The sequence below is a fragment of the Aythya fuligula genome, chromosome 2, assembly GCF_009819795.1.
Source record: "Aythya fuligula isolate bAytFul2 chromosome 2, bAytFul2.pri, whole genome shotgun sequence".
Classification (NCBI taxonomy): Eukaryota; Metazoa; Chordata; class Aves; order Anseriformes; family Anatidae; genus Aythya; species Aythya fuligula.
The window spans coordinates 31,150,084-31,173,282 of record NC_045560.1 but is presented as its reverse complement, the minus strand read 5'-3'; the positions used below and the strand labels follow the sequence as shown (position 1 = coordinate 31,173,282).

Sequence of the window (23,199 nt, the reverse complement as noted above, 5' to 3'; positions counted from 1 at the left end):
TTTGCTCCACTGTTATTTTTATTTTATCTTGTAATGTCAAGGTCCTCTCATGGCAGTTGTAAAGTGATTGTGACTGGAGTTGTTGCTTTTGTTTCATTTGATCAGACATAATTCTCCACTTTAGAATTGCAGCCTATGATTTAGGGAGGCACTAGAGTTCCATATTTATTACTTGTTAAAGCACATCAGGGTACCTTACTCTGTTCTCTTCTGTGCCTTATGCTGATTCTTTCCAAAGCTTCCATTATTAAGCCACAGATTTTTCCTTGCTCTTATATTACAGTTATAAAACAGAAAAGGTATTTACTAACTTTTTAAACTTTTTTGTTTGTTTGTTTGTTTTTAAGCAGGTCCTGAGTTTGTTATCTTAGTATGAAATCTTTCTAAAGAAAATAACGTGATAAATTAAGGGGAAGAAAGATCTTTGCTGTCAGATTGACTCTGTAATGTTGTCTTTCTACTTCATTAAACATTTGCAACATTTCCATAAGCATATTATTAAAAATGTAAACTCCTGTGTTAATACACAGTTCTCATTCATGTGGAAGTTGTAGAATATTTTATTGAATTAGTATGCTACATGGATTTTGTAAATAGATTTTGATGGGATACTTTATGCTTCAAAGCATAAACTGCTCTGCCTCGTCAGTTGAGAGAGTACCTTATAGGAATAGGTTGCATCTCTGAATCCCAGCTCTAAATATAAAAAGTCGGTCCGGAATGAGTTTAAGGCCATAGTTAGGTTTATGAATGTGTTTATCCAGACACAGGGTGGAGCTGTGACCGCATCCTGTCACATCTCAGTGTATTGTACCACTGGAGGCCTTGAGCCATTCCAGCCCCTCTGTGCACAGATTTATCGTAGGCTGGCCAATACTTCCCTGGTTCTCAGAAGATGCTGTGTGTACTACACTGTTGCATCATGATCTGTTTTATTTGGCTCCGGAATGGGAAATGTCAGTGCTCTTCTTAGACAGTCACTAGTGAATGTGTGGACTGCCTGCTCTGAGAACTGTGCAGCTCTACAGCCCTTCTGCAAAGAGCAGTGCAGAGCTCTTGGTTTGGTTAGTGTGACACAGCTCTTCTTGAGTTTTTGCTTTTTTTTAATGCCTGATTCTCAATATTCAAAAGAAGAACTGAGATGAATCCAGTTAGTTTGCCCCAGTTCTGAGTTGAAGTCATGCAGAAGTGTTAAGTTTTGTGGCTAAGTGTAGGATTGTGCCAGGACTCATTCAAGAGATTTGCAAACCTTTTGATGAACCTGTGGTGAGTGACAAGTTGAAATGAAACTTGAAACCATATGACTTCATATTTTACATTTGCACAACTTCAGTACTTAAGAAATGCTGAGAATATGTTGGTTTGGCTGTATTTTCAGCCTTTGTTAATAATAAAATGAACATAAAGTCTTTTTTAATGCTAATAACATTTCAATTTATTTTATTTTTGGTAGTTATTTAAAATTCATTAAAATATTTTTCCATGGAGTTATATTAGTCACTAAACAAACAAAACAAAGAAGGTAGAAGATGCTCTGTTGTTTCACATTGTTCTAGGGAAATGGTTTGCATCACAGATGACTTTGCTTTTTGAGTAAGGATAGTTCCTAGGCAGTGCCTTCTCGTGTGTTATTGAAGAGGACAATAGCTTGAGCATTTATATTTCTGAAGAACCATAAGTTTTTCACTGTTGCTTTTTAACTGCAAGTATTTAGTACTTCAGTCCATCTTGTCTCTGCAAAATTATTTTCAATAGCTTTGCTAGTTTTAGTTGTAAGAATATGCCATAGGTGTTTCTCTTCTTTCATAGCTGTATGTGTAGGCTCCACATGAGTATAGTAAATAGTAAACTGGTTTTGAAATCATTCTTAACCTGATGAGTTTCTTGTCAATTACACTAAAACAAACAAACAAACATCCTTTTGTCTGTGGAGACACAGAAAAGGAATAATTATAACTCCATTTTTGATGCACCAGACAGAGCACTTAGGATATGAAACACTCAGCTGCATTTGAATGGTGATACTTGCATTATTTTGATGTATAGTTGATGCATGTGACTCTAGTATGTTTTCTTGGGTACTTTGATGCAAGTAAATTTTCATCCTCAATTCAGTTATGGCTGTTCTTAATCTTGTGCGTTCTTCTCCCCTTGCTCCTTTTTAGAGCTAGGCTGATACTGTCATTAAAGGCTTGAAGTTCTTTAAAACATGCTTTTCATATTATGGTAGTAGTATCTAACTTAACTGTGTTTTCACATTTTGCTAGCTTCCTAGAGTAGAAGCCTGCACAAAATGTATGTTTTTCCCAAACTAGCACTATGTTTTCTGTTAATACTCAAGTGTCACAATTTTGACACTTCGCATCTGTCAGTTCCTGGTCATACCTACCTTGATAGCAATCTTTATTTCAGGTTACTTTCCGTCATCCTCTTGTGGCCTTCCTCTTATTTAATTGTACTTTGTGTGCTCTGCAGTAGAACTGAGAATATTCCACGTGCTAGGATTTACCAATTGATTGTGGAGACTCTGTTTTAGAAGAGACTAAAATAATAGACTGTAGGTCTAGATTTAGAAGTTACACTTGAAGCTGTGAATGAGGTTTGAGTAAGAACTATTTCAAAGGGTTATTAGAAGCTTTTATTTCTGCAAGTGCCTTCCCAGAATTCCAGTTACTTTGGTTGACATCCATGTATCAGTAGAGATCCTGTCATGTAGCTCCCTCTTTAGGGGTAGTGGGCTTATACACAAAATATGTACTTGAGAATATTGAGAGAAGCTTTATTTAGCTAGCTTCAGTTTTTGAAATAAATTTATTTGTATCATGGAGATATTTGTAGCTTTATTTAGTCATTTTTGTACTGTTTTCTTCTAGGGTAAGCTGGATATCTGACATTATTGTGGTGGTCTCCCCTGAAAATATTGAAACAATGAAGTCTATAATTGAAAAATACGGCCACAAAAGAGTTACAGTAGTGAAAGGTGGAATAACACGTCACCGATCAATTTTCAATGGACTGAAAGTGTTTGCAGAGAATCAGTCTTCCAACCGTCTGCTGCAGAAACCAGAAGTAGTGATTATCCACGATGCTGTGAGGCCATTTGTTGAAGAAGATATTCTTTTAAAAGTGGTTACGGCTGCTAAAGACCATGGGGTATGTTCTATCTATGTCTGTGCTATTCTGCAAGGCTCTTATGAACTGTGCAGCATAAAATCATGATAACAAGGATTTTTCTAGGAATTGCATTAATGTATTATGTTGATTTTTTTTTTTTTTTTTTTAATAACAGATCCAGAATCCTTGTTATGCAGAGAAGTGAAAGGGGAGATGTCTTCTAAATGCCACAGGCATTACTTGTTACAGAAAAATAATAATTGCCATAGAGACTGTCAGTAAGATACTGAATTAATCAGCAATTTGTTAGCTGAAAGGTGGATTACATAATTCTAGTTTACCTTCTTTTCCATGCAGAATTCTCACCTAATGCTAGAGTAGTTCAGTGAACAATTACTAATAATAACCAAAGAAGAGAATATTTTATTAGTTGACTCACAAACATTGTGTTTTCATTTATGTGAAAATCCTGAATAAATATGTGGGAAGACAACTCTGTTAACAACTAAACATGGTTTAATGGATGACAGTAGTAGTAGGGGGATGGTTGGACCAGATGATCTTGGAGGTCTTTACAACCTTAATGATTCTATGATTAATGCTAGATTTTTGTAAAATCTGTAGGTGTTGCAGACTGCTAGTAAAAATGGGAAGTCAGAAACCTCCAACTGTAGATTAGAGATCCTCTTGGTCTTCATTGCAGTTGAGGGCTGTGTACTTTCTTAGGAATATTCACAGGAACCAAAAAGATGTCCAGGAAAGTAAGTGCTATGTGAAGAGGAGTTTGTAGAAGTAGTTACGCAAGTAGAATGCTGAAGGTGTTAAAGGCACTACCAAACAAGAGGAGCTAGTGCAGAACTCGAAGATGAGAATAGATAGATAAAAGAACTAATGACTTACCAAATTGTACAAACAATCCTGTGGGTATTTTTACCTTGTACTTCAGTTCCCTATTAATAACGTAGCTGAATGCTTTCCTACTTCATGGAGATGATTTGAGGTAAAAGTCATTAATGACAGCAGATTGTTTGGATATTAGAAAGGTAGGAAAATCTACCACTGCTTGTCTCTTTGAGCAAATGAGGTAAAAGATAAACTAGTTGACATAATTCACAACATTGACAGTGAAGTTTTTTGAAAGCTCATAGTGTAGAAGGGGAATGTACCTCTTATTAAAATATTTATTATGAAAATTAAATTATGTAAGCTCTCTCAGAACTTCGTTAGAAATCTGAATATACTGAGCTCATTACTAGTTGGTCTCTACTCTGGTAAGTTGGCTTCATTATAAATGACAAAAATTGAAATTCCACTTCATAGTTTTCAGTGGCATAGAACATAAGTTTCCAGTCATTAAAACTTTAAGTCTGTTAGAATCTTAATGAGGTTTTTGACCTTCCTCATTTAGCACAAAATATCTTTCCAGAATTAATTCTGTCAAAGACAGAATGGATCCCCCTTGTAAATCTCTTTTAAATGAGATTATTTGAGAGAAGTAGAAGAACGGGGTTAATTTTACTCATGTTGATTTGAAATGAGTAACTATTTTCTGAACGTGTTTGTGTTTGTGTCTTTATGTATGTGTGGTATATTGTATCTCTCTCAGCTTTGTGTTTTTTGTTTTCAGTGGGAGCCATGAAAATGTACTTGTTCACTTTTTCTTGAACCTCCTGTGATTTTAATGTAATACTTTTTCCCTATCTTTCTTTTTAATCGGGTATAAGATGCTTCCAGTAAAGCAATAGGGAACCAAGGCAATCCCCACTTGACTTTCTCAAGGCAATGTACTCTAGTTCATCTGAACTTCGGACTGGTAAATATTTATTAACCTAGATTGCCGAAGTATCATTTGATCTTATAAAGATGATCTTACACATTTGTTATAGTCTTTTCCACTGTATAATGTCTGTTTGAAACGTGTGTGGTATTTATTGGCCTTACTATGGCTTCCTGTGTTGGTTTAGGGCCACTGAATTCAGTGAAGCTAGGCCATCAGAGAACTGGACTACAAAATCTGTTAGCTGCTGATGCTACCCAACAAAGTAATTGAATTGGTAACATGAGGAGAACTTCATCATATGTAACAAACTGGCAGATCTTCCCTCCAGAGGGTGGTGTGGTTATCTTCACTTGACAGTGACAGAATTTTGAAGAACTAAATGACCAGAAGACTCTTAATCAAAACTGCCATGCAGGGTTTTGAATATCAGAAAGATTTGGATGAAGAGAAGCAATCATCTTTAGTTCTTCCTGTAGTCAAATTCTTTGCATGTCTAGAAGAGGGTCAGTTCTTCAGTCTTTCAGTACAAAAAGTAATTACTTCCTTTTGCATTATATAGAAAGGTACAAAACCTGGCAGAAACATCATATTAAATCACTAATGTAATAGGGATAATGCTGTATTGTTGTTCATCTGCATACCATATAGATAACATAATTATGAGAAGCTTTAATGTTCTTTAAAATGGCAATTGATCAAGTAAATTATTGCACTTCTAGCTGCCAATTGTCAGACAAATAAATTGCTTTATTGCATTTACTAATCAGTTTGTTATTTGCCTGTAGGAATTAAAATGTGCAACCTATCCAGAACTAATAAATTATGCCTTAAATCCCTTAAACAATCCCTTGATTATGTGAAAATATTACTTTGTAACCAATTAAATTCCATTTATGTTTTTGGGGTAATTTTGTAATTAAAATTACATGTTTCTAGAAACAAATTCTTTATTGCTAGTAAAAGTTGGGAAAAGTGGAAGCTTCAGAAGGCATCAGTCCAAAGCCTCCAGCAATATCTCATTGCCAACATTGCATTTTAAACAACATAACTAAAAAAAGTGCTTACAAGGAAAAAAATCAGGAAGGCAGGGGGGAACTTGTCAGTTCTGCTGTTGAGGGTTTAAAAAAAAAAAAAAGGAAAGAAAGGCACATTACAGTCAAAGACTGTATTTAACAAACTAGGTTTGAAGGTATAGTTTGATTCTTTGACTGAAGAGAGTGAATCAAAACTGCTTCCTTAAAAGTTGGATTCTGGAAACTGTTGAACATCATTGCTGTATTCTCAGGTTTAACAAGGACCTGAACAAAGCATAATGCCAATACAGGTGTACAATGTTGATCAGTCTCCTTGGCTATCATTCACATACACAATCAGGTAAAATCACTGGACAGCAAACACCACGTATTGTGTTCAATCTCTTCTCATCTCTGAGTTTACTCACAATCAGTTCTGTGCTTGTCACTTGTGATGTATTGGGAAGCTGGAGCAGAAAATGTGCATGCATAAGCATGTCATTCTTCCACCCAGTTAGACAGTAAAATAAAATGCCTTACATATGATTATTGAATTGCGTTAGCAAAATACGGTGAAAGGCAAACCAAAAAATGCTGTTTTTTTTTTTTTTGCACTGAAAATGGAGGAGGGCATGGATGGATAAGTAGTAAGGCAGATCTGGTCTGGTATACTTATGTGGGGAAGGCAATATTGGAGCAGTTATGCTCTCTGCTTTTTTTTTCTCATTCTTTTAAAAGCAATGATCTTTTTGTTGTCTTATTATATCCTCAGTTTTTACTGTATATGGAATATTTTACACATTTTTCCTTTCCTGTCTGGTTTTGTTAGTGGTTGAGAGCAGTTTAGTAAGTTTCTCTTCCCCATCCTTGGAGAAGCTCAGAAACTGTCCAGACATGGTCCTGGGCAACCTGCTGTAGGGAGTCCTACTTCAACGAGGGAGTTGGACCAGGTGATCCCCAGAAGTCCCTTCCAACATCAACCATTCTGTGTTTCTGCTCAATATAGTTATACTTCCTGGTGTCAGAAACTAGCATTGGATTCTGATGTCCTCTGCATGGACAGAAAAAAGGGACAACCACATTGTTTAATTGTCAAGACCCTTAAAGTAATGCAAGGCATACACATAAGGCAGACGCTATTTTTAAACATGTAAATTTCTGCCATGTCAGATGTATAATTAAGTTGTTAGAAGCTGCAGTTTATTATCTGAAATGGTACTTTATTTAAATATACTTTGTTTGTTTGTAATCTGTGCTTTTGAAATAAATACATAGTATTCTCTACACATAAAGACTTGCTTGAAGTTTTTCTCCTAGACTGAACATCAAATCAGATGTGTAGAAGTTTTCTGAAATATGTCCAGGTCTGTTTATTCAAGCACTTTCCTGCTGAGAGATTGATAGATATAATCAATATGATTAAAATCAATGCATTCTAAGCAGTTGAATAAGTATTTGATTATAAAACAATTGGCTATTTCCAAATAGAAGACTCTTAAATATGTACTGAGTCTGTGTGCAAAGTTCCCTCATACAAATAATCACAAAACATGCCTGAACAGATATCCCTGTCTGTTGAAATCAAAATGGGTAGTCAGGTGTTTGAGAGCATCTCTATAGTACTGAATAAAATTATATTTTTTTCCCCTATTTTTTTTTTTTTTTATATCAGAGCTACTAGCATGACCACATAATTAGTCATAAATTCTTTGTAGCTTACCTATCAGTTTCAGACTTCAACATATATATGATCAGAATAGTCTAGTTTTAAGACAATATAGTTGAAGAAAAGTAAGTAAAACAAACAAACAAACAACTCCTTTGGTATAGGTAAAATGCTTTTCAAAATACTCCCAGCATACATGAAAAGAGTCCCTGGACTCTTTTCATAATGTCCATGTCTTGAATACTTCAAACTTTTTCAAAGCATGACACCTGAAACAGCATCTCCAACTTAAAAATAGCATGGCAATCCTCATTTATTGTACAAAAATAATAAAAGATTTTGAGATACAACTGCCGAGTATGAAGGAAACCCTTCAGAAGAGACACACCTATTTTATTAAAAAAACTTTTTTTGGACGTGAGCTTCAAGATTAAGTAATGACATTTATTAAGTTTTTTTTTAATCATGTAGTGAATGAGCTCAACAGCTATTTGGAAACCCATCTGTTCTTTATGAATTAAAAGAAAACGAGAATGAAACATTTCTTACGGTTTAAAGGGATGAATATTAGGAGTCAGAAGTGGGAGAAGGTGGCATATTTTAGGTTACTGTTCATACATACTTAACTGCACAGTGCTGTACTGAGGGAGGAGGGGCAGGCAGGTATGTCAAACTGGTAGAAATCAGTTGGTTCTGAGTTTTCTGCCCTTTTGAATCTTTAATCCTGACACCAAACTTAGAGTTTCTGGCTTATACTACTTACATGTATGGTTATGTTCTGATGTAGGAAACCTAGTTCAGTTATTAAAATATATGCTGGGATTTTTCATATGTAATTTTTGTCAATTCATATTTGACGTACATGTCCGTTCTTTCCTGTTTTTGTTGGCTACAACACTGTCTTAATCGATCAGCAGTTTAATCTCGGTTAGTTACTGTGGTTCATCAGTCAAGCCATTGACAAACTAGTGTCTTTGCATACTTGTGGTGGTACTTTGGTCATGGTGACTACACAATTTTGAGCCTGTTTTTGTTAAGGAAAATTACATGAGGCCAGTGTCGGTTTCATGCAAATTTATCATGGAATCACAGAGTGGTGGAGGTTGTAAGGGACCTCTGGAGGTTATTCTGCTTTATCCCCTGCTGAAGCAGTGTCTCCCAGAGCAGGTTGCACAGGGCCATCTAGACACAGCTTTTGAAGACCTTTAACTGGGGAGACTCCACAACTACTCAGGGCAACTTGTACCAGTGCTCAGTCACACTGACAATAAAGAAGTGCTTCCTGATGGATGTTCAGGGGGAATCTCCTGATGTTCTTCCTGATGTTTCAGTTTGTTCCCATTGCCTCTTGTCCTGGTACTGGGCACCACTGAAAAGAGCCTGGCTTTGTCTTCTTTACATCCACCATTCAGGTATTTATTTACATTAATAAGATCCCCCTTGAGCCTTCTCTTCTCTAGGCAGGTGCAGCTCTTTCAGCTTTTCCTCATAGGAGAGATGCTCCAGTCCTTTGATCATCATAATGGCTCTTCTCTGGACTCTTCTTATAATGTCCATGTCTCTCCTGTGCTGGAGCCCAGAGCTGGACTCAGACCCCTAGGTGTGGACTTAATAGAGGGGAAGGTGTGCTGAATAGAGGGGAAGGATCACCCCCCTTGACCTGTGGGCAGTACCCCTCCTAATGCAGCCCAGGATCCATTAGCCTTCTTTGCTGTAAGGGCACGCTGCTGGCGTGTGTCCAACTTGGTGTCCACCAGGACCCTCAGGTCCTTTTCTGCAGAGCTGCTTTCGTTCTGGGTGTCCCTCAGCACATAATGGTACGTGGGCTTGTTCCACCCCAAGTGCAGGACTTTTCTCTTCCCCTTGCTGAACTGGAGTGTTTCCTCGGCAAGTGTGCAGATGGCACAAATTTAACTTTGTTAAAAACAGAACGTGTGGATCCCAGTCTCCTACATGGAAATGATGCAGTGCTCTGGAGCCACAAGCTTGCAGGTAGCCTTTGTGAACTCACAGCAGTCTCATGAAGTTAGTGTCTTCATCCTTTGCTTCAAACCATGACACAGTGTTTAAACTTTAACCATTTGGATTATTTATTTATTTGTTTGTTTGTTTGTTTCCAGCTATTCTTAGTGTGGTTTTGCTGCAGTATGGAAAATAGTTTTACAATGGATTCTTTATTTTTAAGCCTGTAGTAATGGATACCTATCAGAAACATACTGATATTTCCATTCCATTATGGCATTATTGGTCCCATAAAAAGTTATAACCTTTGCAGCCAAGTCTTTATTTATTTTCTTTGTTGAATGGAGAGCTAATGTTTTGTTAGCAAATACTTGAAGCCTTTGTCCTAACAAGCTGTAGTGTTTGGCGGTGGGAAAGCACTGGTAAGGAGAGAAGCAACGCTGCTATTTTCTGGTTTCAGTCTCAGTAATTTAGTTGAGTCATTGCATTCATTAGGAAGGACGCAACTCAACCAACTGAAATACATTAAATCTGAGAAACAGAAATTATAATCTGCCTTTCTTTGCAGCCAGAATAACTGTGCCTAATATTTAATCCTTTTTAAAAAGGTGGTTTAATCCCCCATTTTTTAGCTTCTAGAAGGCTACAATAATTTTAACCTGACTTCCTTTTAGGTAGAATTAAGTTATACTGGAAATAAATTTTAAGTGTGGCTTCCTCGGCATGGGTTGTTGCTGAGGTCACTGCCATGTAACATCTACAAGATGCACCCCCTTTATATTTAGAAACACTCTGTGTATGACGGTGGCATTGATCTGAGATGAGTGAAAAGCCCTGAGAGGGGAATGGCACACAGGTGTGTACAGAGCTTGAGGAGCAAAGCTCAGCTGGTCAGATATGTGTGAGGAGCTGAATGAAGGCCTCTTCTGCACCCCCTCCCCTCCTTTAGCGGTGCTGTGCACCCAAGGAGGAGGGATGTAGGGGCTGTATTTTTGGTTAGTGAGCTAACATATGAGAAGGGAACCGGGCTGTTTTGTGGTTGCAGAAAAAAGTCAACACTGTAGCATATGACAATTAATTGTAATTAATTAATTGTAGTTAATTGTAGATTAGTTATTATTTCTATTTCTTAGTAGCTTTTATGATTTTTCTGTTCAACTGACTGTAATATATTACAAAAATCTGCTAGTGGTGAACTGCAGTTACAATTTTGAATCCTTTTGTGGCTCACTTCAAAATAAAATGCAAAGTGCCTTTCTTCAAAACTGAACAGAGCAGAAGCTGGAACATACACTACCTTTTGTCTTTATGAAAAGTAGCATAGTCTCTGGATAGTGAGGTATATATCACAGAAACACAGAATCATCTAGGTTGGAAGAGACCTCCAAGATCACATAGTCCAACCTCTGACATAACACTAACAAGTCCTCCACTAAACCAGATCACTAAGCTCTACACCTAAAGTCTTTTAAAGACCTCCAGGGATGGTGACTCAACCACTTCTCTGGGCAGCCCATTCCAATGCCTAACAACCCTTTAAGTAAAGAATTTCTTCCTAAACTTCCTAAACTTCCTTCTTTTCAACCTAAACCTCCCCTGATGCAACTTTAGCCCGTTCCCCCTCGTCCTGTGGGGAATAGACCACGTTCCCCCTTGTCCTGTGGGAGAATAGACCACATTCCGTCCTCGGCATGTGGGAGAATAGACCAACCCCCACCTCGCTACAGCCTCCTTTAAGGTACTTATAAAAGCGATAAGGTTGCCCCTGAGCCTCCTCTTCTCCAGTATGAACAACCTCAGCTCCCTCAGCCGCTCCTCGTAAGACTTGTTCTCCATACCCCTCACCAGCTTCATTGCCCTTCTCTGGACTCTCTCGAGCACCTCGATGTCCTTCTTGCAGTGAGGGGCCCAGAACTGAACACAGTACTCGAGGTGCGGCCTCACCAGAGCCGAGTACAGGGGGACGATCACCTCCCTAGCCCTGCTGGCCACACTGCTTCTTATACGAGCCAGGATGCCGTTAGCCTTCTTGGTCACCTGAACACACTGCTGGCTTATATTCAGCCAACTAGCAACCAATACTCCTAGGTCCTCCTCTGCCAGGCAGCTTTCCAGCCATTCTTCCCCCAGCCTGTAGTGCTGCTTGGGGTTGTTGTGCCCCAGGTGCAGGACCCGGCACTTGGCGTTCATACAGTTGGCCTCAGCCCATCAGTCCAGCCTATCCAGATCCTCCTGTAGAGCCTTCCTACATTCATTCCTACATTCCTATATTCATTCATATATAAGATGAAATGGAGGAGGAGAAAGTGAAAAAGTAATAAATATTTCTCTATATTCTTGCTTCTTGTTTTTGATCAAACAGTTGCAGGAGGAATTGATTATGTTTAACTTTATTCCTCATTGAGGAGACTGGGGTGTCCTCAGTGCAGGGGAAGATAATCTGAAATCCAGGGATCTATATAGTAGAATCTTTAACTAGGGGTTTGCTATTCAGATGCAGGATGAAAATTATCACAATTTAAAAGGCATCAGCTTCTTATTCTGCCAATGTAGTTTTCAGTAAAAATATCAGATAGTGCCCATGTCAACCTGTTCACTTCAACAGCCATCTCATTTAAGAAGTTGGTAGATAAAAATGGAAAACAAAATAAAACAAAAAATAACATGCAACAAATTTTCATTGTCCAACAATGGATTGAGAGTAGATAGCAAAGGTTTACATCTATTTTCATCAGAATCTTTATGTTAAGTGGAAATAATAACTTCATACTTTTGTTTATTTTTTTTTTTAATGCAAGATGACTTCATAAAGTTATCTGGCTTATTTTAGATCATTTTCTTTTACCATAAATGTGTAAATATTAGCTCATTTTACCGAAACAGACAGACACCTTTATCTTTCAATTTTAAAGATGTATGTATTTTATATACATATTATGTGTATGAATGTATAAATTACTTTCACAGATACTGAAAATGGAGAATGTGAGTATATCTTGTGGCAAGATTATTTAAATATGTAGTTGTCATATTCTTCTGATTAGCAAAAGGAGATGCCAGTTTTAGTGTAAAACTAGCAAACTCCTTATAAAATGTCAGTTTAAAACAGATAGTTAAATAATGCTGCTACTGTTTGAAGTCTTTCTGTTGATATAAATAGTAATTAAAATTAGTGCTCGAAATAATTTTTATTTTTATGTTCCATTCTGCGTAAACCAGATTAATGGGTAGGTTGTTGTCTGGTATTTATTTTACAATGTTTTTGGGGTACTGTGAAAGATTTTAATTGGTGCTTTTTTTTTTTTTTTTTTTTTTTTTTTTTTAATCAGCATATCAATTTACCAATCTCTTTGCATCTGTCTTGCCTAAATGATCTGTAATTGCCCTCTTTATGTCATAAAAATACACACTTGAAACTGGATTGTTCTAGCCACTTGTACATGGCAGAATATGGAAAAGATCCTCAGCCTTATTTCTCTTATTAAGGATTATGCATACACACATCTCTATCTTTTTTCCTTTTTCACCAAACACTGCTCTGAAAAGAAATCTGAATTTTTATCCAAGTGCACAACACCTGCCCTGTAGGTTAAGTGATGCTTCTCAAAATCAAGTTGACCTGCCTAATGTGCTGTAATAGTTTGCTGGGATCGTTCTGTGCTTATGCTTGTGTTGCCAAGAAGGTAGGTGGATTGTGTTACAGATTCAGCTAAAACTGCCTTCAAGAGCACTGAAGCATGCAGGAGTGAATTCAGGAGGTATCACATTCATACACAGAAGTATTAGCATCACTATTTGAACCAAACTAGTGTGATAAATAAAAATCTATTTTACAAGGCCTTTGATAACAGAGAAGGTCTAAGATAAAACTTGTAAAAGAGGCAACTTGAAATTTTGAAATTAATGTGTTGTAGAAAAAAGAAGTGTGGGTGCAAGACTTCCTGCAAGAAGAGGACCAGGCAGATCTGAGGGAAGCAGCTGAGTGAATTCAGAAGGCAAAAACACTTGATAAACAGGCCCAGAGTTGCTTAGGGAACTGCATGGGCACAGACCATAGTGCCTGTGTTTTTGATTGCTCAGGACTCTGTGTGTAAGGTAGAGAGTTACAAAAACTGTGGCTTTGCCTTTGGTTGATGGTGCACTAGTCCTTCTATAACCCCTCAAGATTTTTTCTTCTTCATAGTATGTAAATCCTGCATTTTACAGTGTGTGGTGGATCAGTATCTATTACATCACAATATTGTTAATTTTATAATGGCACAGGCTTTTTGGAAGTAAAATATATCTTAACTGTAATTGTAACTGCTTTGGCAGTAACTTTAAGATTTCTACTGTGCTGAACATAAGCATTAACTCCTCTTTATATTGACTTACAATTTGCAAAGTCCTTTGTGGCACACTGTGGCCAGTTGCTGTCTGTGATATGCTTATTTTGCTTTCTTGTTCCAACCCATACATATAATTTCTGTTGCATATTCCCATCATTCTGTCTTTTTGAAGGGAATCTTTTTGATTTTCTTTGAGAAGTCTTACTTTTTCCACAGAATAAAGTTTAGAATTTGGTATGTTGTTGATTGGATCAAAGCAATATTTACAGATATTTGTAGAGGTATATGCTTTAGATACAAAAGAACAGAAATTATGTAAAGTAATATATATATATATATATATATATATATACAGCCTTAATTTTTGAGGAAGTTTCAGCTATCAGTAACCTTGAGTTTGCCATAGCTAATTGAGGCTCTGACATGTCTTGATGTACATGTACTATCCCCAGTTACTCAGATAATATGTTCTGATAAAGGTGACCTCATTAGAAGAAATGTTTTCTTTTTCTTAAACAGTGTCATAAATATACATTACATTTGTTTAAGGAATCTTGTCTCTTTGAAGTCAGTTCAATGTACAACATAGTGTCAGCTCATTAACATTGGATCAAAGTGTATATTAAATTTCTGATTAAACATCCCGTCTTTTGCAGCTAGGAATAAACACAATTATAACTTCTTCCTTCCTGGTGTTGGTTTAAGATTAACATGTGTCCAATTTTAGGGAGTTCTGCTGTTGTTCCTAGCCAGCTGGGTAAACAGACTTTAAGGAAATTAGGTGAAGTTTAGTATACGAGCCTATTTTGTAGTGTTCAACACACATGTTCTAATTAACCTTCGTTTTGTCTGAGTGATGATTAAGTTTCGTATCTGTGTTACACCAAGCTTGTTTAACATTTCAACCAATACTGTCCTTGGGCAATTAGAGGCTGCCAGTACAAATATATCAAGACAACTGGAATTGGACTGAAGGCACTTCAGCACATCTCTCACCAAGGAGAATCAAAGATAGTGTGCCCATAGAGATTATTAATTTTAATATCTTTTTTTCAACAAAATTCTTAGTAAGGTAATTAAGATGTTTAAAAAAAGCGGCAAGACTTGATCTGTAATGGGTATGCAGCCAAGGTTAGGTATTGTGCTTGTTGGTAGAAGGAGTCCTGCCCCCACCACAGAACTGCCACTCAAGTTATGTCTGAGCTACATGGTGAAGTCTGTGCATGAGTATGTGTGTAAGCATGATATGCTCTGGACTTGAAGTTGTGTTTTGTGACACAATAATGAGAGTACTTCTATGTCTATTGTGGTGTCTTACTCTTCAGTGAGTCATCCTGGTTGTCCTGGTTGTCCTGGTTGTCCTGTAGTCCTGTCTTCATGCCACATCTCGCGCTTCAAGGGAAAAGCATGCAGCTGAGGTATTGCTTTGCAGGGGCCTTTTGAACCATCAACAAGGAGTTTTGAGGGCAGTGGGTGATAGGTTTGAGTCCAATAGCCTGGCTGCTGCCTTGCCTTGCAGTGCAGCAAGTAGGTGGCTGCTGGGTGCAGAATGAGGTTCAGAGTGCTGTACTGGTTCACTTTGAAAGTTGGACTAGCTTGGGCTTGAACGTGGGTTTGCACCCAAGTTTAGAAAATTGTACAGGTGCAGCCAAACCATCGTTAGCAGCTGCTCCTCTGTATAGGAGCGGTAGCTTATATGTGTTGTTACTTTGTCCATTCTTTTCCATCCAGATAGAATTGTTGCGCCAGGTAATTGTTTTCCATAAGTTGGCGAGGTAGGACTGATTTGAGGAGACACTTGGTCTTCCATCTCTGCAGTGGAATCAAAAGATTGCTCATTAGATTACAACTTTCAGTTATAGAGATGCTAAAGAGTAGTCCTAGGCAGCAGCTGTATACCAAATGCAGAAAAGGAAAAGAAAAAAATCATAAGAAAAAAAAAAAAAAAAGATGGGGCATTTGAATTTCTGTGAACTACCTTGAATGGACATTAAAAAAGTTCAGATGGTTGCATGACTGTTTTATTAGACATTCTTCGCTTCAGATTTACAATACAAAAATGGGGAAAGAACATTCTCTTAAAAATGTGAAATATTTTGATCTTTTAACTGAGTTTTTTGAAATTTTCTTTGAGAAATTTGAAATAAGAAATCTTTCAGTAAAGACAATTCTGCTAACTTCAATGGTAATTACTGAGGGTGGCTCATGTTCAGTACTGTAGGTACAATTAGCTCGACTGCAGATGTCTGAATAGGAATGCATGTTTCTACCTGTTTCATGTTTCACAGGTACTGTGTTTATTTCTGAATTTTTCATTCTGTAGAGGGCTGTGAATGCCCTTCATGGCAAGTAGCTAGATTTGTGTAAAAGAATACTTACCCTGTAGTAACATGTGGAAACGGTTTGATGGAATAAAATGAGAGGAAATTAATCATGGTTATTCTGAGCTTCTTTTGCTGGTTCATAGCCAGACCTAATTTAAACTGAAATTCTTAGGAGATGGTAGTGTTTGGTCACATATAAATAATCTTTCACCTAATAAAAAACATTCCAGGACATATTTGTAAACTATTAGATACCTAGCTTGTCTAAATTAACATACATTGTTCTTCATGGTTTTTATTATGTAGTTGAACAGTGTCCTAACATAATCCTTGTCTTCATGGAAGAGAAGGATAAAATTGTATGTGTATTTACCAAATTCACCTCTACAAAATTGACTTTAATCGAGTTCCAAAAAGATGTATTTGTCTTGCAAAGTGTGACTGACCCCACAACCTCCAGCATACAGTTCCAAAGAAATCAGCTGCTTTGAAGTGATGAACATGTATTTCTAAGTCCAGTGTATATATGCAAGACACGTTTATTTTTAATAAGGCAGGGTGTGACTAAATCATCTGAGAGTTTGGTTCAGTGCTATTTTGTTTGTCAGAGTGGAAAACAACTCTGATTAAAGAATTAGAATTAATAAATATGAGTGTTGAGAAAACATATAAAAACATCAGAATTGGGCTATTCTTCTGAGGATGACACTCAGAAGCTTTGGATGTGTTTGTCATCAGGTCTATTTCTAAGTAATTTTAAAACATTGACTCTAAAGCTATTAGGATGTTTGAAATATAAAATATACAATTGTTTTATATTACTAGACAGCTGAGAAGGTAAAAAGCATAGGTAAAATGAACTTCAGTGGAGATGAAAGCTCTGAATGGAGAATAAAAGTCTTTCAGGACTAATTCAAAAGTAGAAGGGAATCATACTAGATGAATGGGAGAGTCTGATCGTTTAGGATTAGCTTTTGTAAAGTTTTAGGCTGTGATTCCTGCTTGCTTGAAGTTCAAGGTTGCAAATTGGCCATCTAAGTGAACTTTGTGGATCTGCATTAATACTTGGGGTCTAGTGGGGTCAAGGGTGTGCCAAAGTGTGTGTGTGTGTGTGGGTGTGGGTGTGTGTGTGCATCTAGTGTATCTATATATGTAGGTGTGCATATATAGTATATATATGTGTGTGTATATACATATATATATATATATATAGTATATCAGCCTGCAGGACCTGTGGTTGCCTGAACTTATTACCCCACTGTTGTAAAATGAAATGAATTCCAGTTGTGGCATTTTTTTGTACAGATTTTGTGCCACTGGATTTTTTTTTTAGTATTCCTAGTCCATATCATTCACCTTGCTTAGCGTTGCAGTTATTTGATCGTGTTCTGTTTTGTTCCTGGCTACCAAAAAGAAACATAACAGTGACGCAGGTGTGTTGTTTTCCATGCTGTTTTGGAGCTTCTGACTGTCGTTGTTCTTGGCAAGTTCTGTTCTGGACATGGAGCATTGGTCTCGGCTGAATGCACGGTGTGTCAGGGATATTTGTTACCTGGGTAATTCCTTGCTTGTCATATAAGCTTCACCTGCCCCACCCACACATACTGTTTTGAAGTTTTAGTGAGTTCTGTTTTTTTTTTTTAAGCAACATGAGAATTTTTGATTATTCAAGAAAAATAAATCATGCTGCATTGTGTTACCCAAGTTTGTATTTTTGTATAAGTACTCACAGAATACATCCCTCTAAATCATTTCTGTTCAGAATAAAAGTATGATAAAATAAGAAAAATAAGGTGTTACTGTTAAATGGAAAGGTAGAGCAGTATGCCCTGAATATGCCTTGGGTGGTGAGGTACTGACACAGGTTGCCCAGAGGGGCTGTGGATGCCCCACCCTTAGAGGTGTTCAAGGCCAGGTTGGATGATGCCAACATGATCTTGTGGGTGGCATCCCTGCCTATGGCAGGGGGTTTGGAACTAGATGGTCTTTAAGGTCCCTTCCAACTCAAGTCATTCTATAATCATAGAACTGAATCTATGAATCTATTGAAAATACTTTTGGACAGTGTTACTGACCTGGGTGAGGCCCTTCATTCTATACCTCTTTTCCAGTCACCATCTTTAAATCTTGACTGTATGCTGTGCTGTACGCAGTTACGCAAAAAGCTGAATAGAAAACTGAGGAACTGTTTGTAAATGCTTTTTATTTGTGCTGTTTAAGGGTTATAAGAGATGCCTACTGTATCTAAAGGCTGGTTCAGTGTTCAGCATATGCATTGAAGGAGCTTGCTTCTGTGAGATATTAGTCTATCATTTTCACTGAAGTTGATAGAACTGTATGTTCTTGTGACATTTTAAGACTGTTTTGAGGAAATGATAGAGATGGATGTGGATTTTTTTTCCCAGTATTTTGTCTGCAAGAAAATTAACCAGTAGCAGTATACGTCTGTTATGCTCAAAAAAAAACCCCAAACCAAAAACAACTTTAAGAGCTTGCCCACAGTTATTTTACTGCTTTCACAAATCTATTTATCAAAATATATAAAAACAGGGGAAGGAAGAACTATTTGCATTTCCTGTTCATGCCAGATGAATCGAAACTAGTGCTTGACTGTCTCTGAAGTGGAGAGGCTTGAAGGTTGTAAAGTGGCCATTTAAAGAAAATGTTTAACAGTCCATTAACTATCAGCATAACATTTAGGAACTGTGTATGATACATTTTGTATGTGATTTTGAAAAAGAATCCACCTGAGATCTGGGTCAAAATGATTAGGAATTGGAAAATGGGAACTCTGCATAGGGTAATGTTAGTATAAGACACAAACACTTCCTTTAGGCTCATGAGAGTTTGTGGTAGGATAATTCAAAGTATAAAAACGAAGTGTAGAACTATCCTGTCATGTTAACCAGTACTCGTAATTTTAAACAAGGACACATTTTCTTTGTTTCATTCATTTTTTAAAAATTCATGTCTGAACCTCTTACCCGAGAGCTGGGCCAAGTACCTGTACATTCCTGACATAGACAGCAAGTCAAAGCTTCTCCAATTAGAACAAATAGAACTCACATACCTAAGACTCAGTGTAAATATCCTCTTTACCAAAAAAAAGAGAGAGGTCTGTTGTTACGGATCTATTACTGAAAAACCAACATGGAAAATCCTCACAAAGAATAAAGTACTTGGTGTTGTAACTGAATGCACATAGGCTGACTGGATGATTGTGTTCTTCACTTGCACCCCACAGCCATAAGGGGCGTAAGGTTCAGATTTCTGAACGGAAAAATGTTTCAATAGGCCTGTCTTCAGTACCTAAATTCTCTGTTCCATTCATTGTAAGACTGCTAGGAGTGGAAATCAGGAAAGGCTTTTTGCTGAGGAGGGTGGATACTTGAGCTGACCGGAAGGAAATACACCATATATCTCAGACCATGTCCCTCTTTGGCCTGTGTGTGAGAACAAAATTCACAACTCAATTCTTCTGCTTTTACATGCCAAATATTATGTTTTGACCATGAATGAAGATACCCATGGGCCAATTTTGGAACCAGAAGCATGTGGGGTGAGCTCTGAGTAAGCCAGTGTGGGTTTGGCATCTGTGTCTGCATATGCCAACTAGCAAATATTGCCAAAAGTCTTGCAGATGCAAGATTTCCTGTGCTAGGGGCTCAACCCTCTTGTCCCATATGAAAATAATGCAGAGCATACACAGCCAAGTTTTCCTTTACTTGATATCTGTTTCTCACAGTCTGACAGTGGCCTTAGGACCATTCATGGTTCTTGTGTCACTGAGGTGGTAAACTCGGCCCTGCCTAGGGTCACAGCATCTGGCTGAGATGTGTGCTTAGGTGCCAAGACAGAAAGGACATGCAGGTAGGTGAGCCAGTACTGAGGAAAACAAGCAGACCAGTTGCTGTATCTTGTCTCTTAGGATTTTCAACTCAGTGCTGCACCTTTGCAAGTATGCTCTAGCTCATGACCTCACAACTTTTGGACCTCTGCTGCTCATTTTCTGTAAGTAGAAACTTAACTGGCATTACATACAAAAGCTTTTACAGTACATTCTGCTTTTAGAGTATAGAGCAGTTATGGATTGAGTTATCCTTTTTTGGAATAAAAATTGAATTTTTTAAACAAATGGCTGCTAATTATCTTGTTGCTGAATACATCGTTAGAATTTCAGTTGCATGATTTAGGCTGAAGCTGTAAATCTATTTCTTTGTGTTAAACTTCATGTTTTCAGTCAGTGTCAAGTATAGTTTGAGAGGCATATCTTACTGTGCTCATGTTGTGATTTCTCATTGAAACTGCTGGAAAGCAGGTGATAAACCCTCAGCCTGCCACACTGGACTCAGTGCTGAAGTAACATAAAGCAAAATTTTAACTGTTAAAAAATGCCTTTTGTTAAAATTTAGGTGCCATGAAATTTTCAGATACTCAAGAAATTAATTGGGGGCTTTAAAAATTACATGTTTGAATTTATAAGAAATCAAATCTTCCTCAAATTTCTGGAAGAGTTAGGCCTAAGCAAAGCAGGAGATGTGGTTCATTGTTGTCACAAAGATACAGATACAGACATTCATGAATTTTTATTGTGCAATAAACCAGATGTCAAGAAAACAATGTGTTTCAGAGCTCTTTTAAGAATGTCGTTTTGAGTATTTCAATTTTATTTAGAATTGAAGTTTGTTTTTTTGTTTCTCAGAGTGCATGTTTCTTTCACTTGTGAGATCTAGTTACGCAAGTCACATTGTATTCTGTTGGCCTGTTTTATGCTTAAAAAGTAACATGACATGATTGTTAAAAACTGTAATAAAATTTTGGATCAGCCTAAGAAATCCTCTTTTTCTAACTGGTTTTCTGGAATGGTAACTGTTCCAGAAAAAAAAAAAAAAGTTAAATAGACTTAACTAATTACAGAAAAACTGTGGCTAACATGCTGCTCTGTCTCTTTTCCCATGACCTTCTAATTTTATAACTTTTTTTGTGTGTGTGACCAATTAAAATATGACGGCAGAGCAAAATAACATAATCCAAATGCCCAGCAGCTGCGATGTGGAGGTAATAATCCATGTCCTAGAATCACAGAAAATAGAGAGGGTACAAGTTGCAGATAATTCAGTGTTTCTACTTGTGCTTGTGCACAGATTTTCCTTAAAGTACATCTGTTAAGTTTTATTCCGCATTCAAAATGTTGATGTATTACTAAAATTGTAATGGTATTTATTTATTTTGTCAGTTTGCTACTTCTATGACAGAAGTAAAAATGATCTTGCCTAGGTCAGAGGGATGGACTAGATGACCTCTAGAGATCCATTACAGACAGCTTTTCTGTGATTTCATAATTCTTGCTGATCTTTCTGTACCATGTTTTGCCTCTGGATGACAGAAGATAGTGTTTTGTTCCATACAGTGTTTGTATAGATATCTACTCACACTTATTAGAAAGAAAAAGTACTTTTAAGGTTTTGAGAAAGTGGTTCAGGTACAAACTGACACACAGGAAATTCCTCTGAGTAAGAGGAAGAACATCTTTGCTATGAGGGTGACGGAGCACTGGAACAGGCTGCCCAGAGAGGCTGTGGAGTCTCCTTCTCTGGAGATATTCAAGGCTCATCTAGATGTGATCCTGTGCAATTTGCCCTGGGTGACCTTTCTTGAGCAGCAGGAATGGACTAGATGATCTCCAGAGCTCCCCCCCAACCACAACCATTGCATGATTCAATTATCTCTGTCATATGAATCTTTTCAATCTTTTCTATTGCTTCTCCCTGCCCCATGCCCAGGTAGCTCATTGCATACCACAGCTCTTTGGGCATGGGAAGTTGATCACCATCTCTGTCCTCATTATGTAAAACAATGAACTAAGAAGCTGTATTTTAGACCTCATAAAGTGCTCAACACACTGACTGTAGTCCCCTGTTTTATTGTTCAGTAGTGTGAAAGGGGGAGGGAAGGCAACTGTAGTTCTTTCTCTTAGCAGAGGAACAACACTTAGGGCTCTTTTTGCCACTGGATGGTTATGTGAGGTCAAAAAATTACTGTAAAAAAAGGACAAGACTTACATGTCCGAGACTGGCATTGGCATGCTTTGCCATTAAAAAAAAAAAAAAAAAAAAAAAAAAAAAAAATAAAAAACTGTGCTCTTATTTTCTGTCATGTGGTACCCGGTTTATTCAGTGGCAAAGTTCTCTAGAAGATCTTTGGTGGCTACAGTGAAAAGTGTCAGAACTCACCACTGGAAGTTGTTTTCTAGGCATACTCCTTTAAGATGCTGGGTACTTCCAAGTATTTTGGAACAACAACATTTTAAAAAATTATTATTCAAAATAGATAATAAACAGTATAGTATGTGCGCACCATTCTCAATGATTAGCATTGTTAAAGAGCATGCTTTTCTCTCTGTGGCTTGATAAGCAGTGTTCTCCAGCTCTATCCTTCTCTTCTTGAACAAATTGTATGGATGCCTCTTGTTCCAATTACTTAAGTGACTGATGTAGCATAGGTAGATTTTTGGTTACAGAACTGCTAGGAGAGCTCTGTTTCAGAAATGCTATCGATCCTTAATACTCTATATTGATGAAAAGATCAAGGAAGTGAGTATGCTTAATTGGTTTCAGATCTAAGCAAGACCAAAACAGAAATATAATAATTTCATTATCTGTTCTGGGGCACAGTGCTGCTGGATACTGAGTACTTTCTGATTATACTGTATTCCCAGTGACTGTATTCCCAGTGACAGGTAATTGTGGATGCTCAGTATGAGATGAATTCAGCAAGGAGGAACAAGCTCAATTTGAAATTTTTGTTCTTGTTGCTTATTTCTGAGCAGTTTAACCAAATGGAAATCTATGAAAGCAATAGGTGCTGTGGATTGTCAAGACCTACCAGCTGTGTCTCCTGCAGTTTTATATCTAAATATGTCTATGCTCACAGAAACCACCTAATATGTATGTAGAAGAAAGTCTGATAATGATATCAGGTCTGTATGTGTGATTACAATAGATGTTTATAA

General features: G+C 37.2%; 1 protein-coding gene across 5 annotated transcripts in view; it reads left to right on the top strand.

Annotated features, from left to right (window-relative positions):
• The window catches only part of CRPPA (CDP-L-ribitol pyrophosphorylase A), a 127,121-nt gene that overhangs the window by 3,579 nt on the left and 100,343 nt on the right, over nt 1-23,199 (top strand). For all 5 annotated transcript variants that reach the window (XR_004252888.1, XM_032180998.1, XM_032180999.1 and 2 more), the window contains exon 2: nt 2,874-3,153. Coding sequence is in view for 4 of the 5 variants with exons in the window: in XM_032180998.1 (XP_032036889.1) it covers nt 2,874-3,153 (280 nt within the window). In the remaining variant the exon portion in view is untranslated. The remainder of the gene's footprint in view (nt 1-2,873; nt 3,154-23,199) is intronic.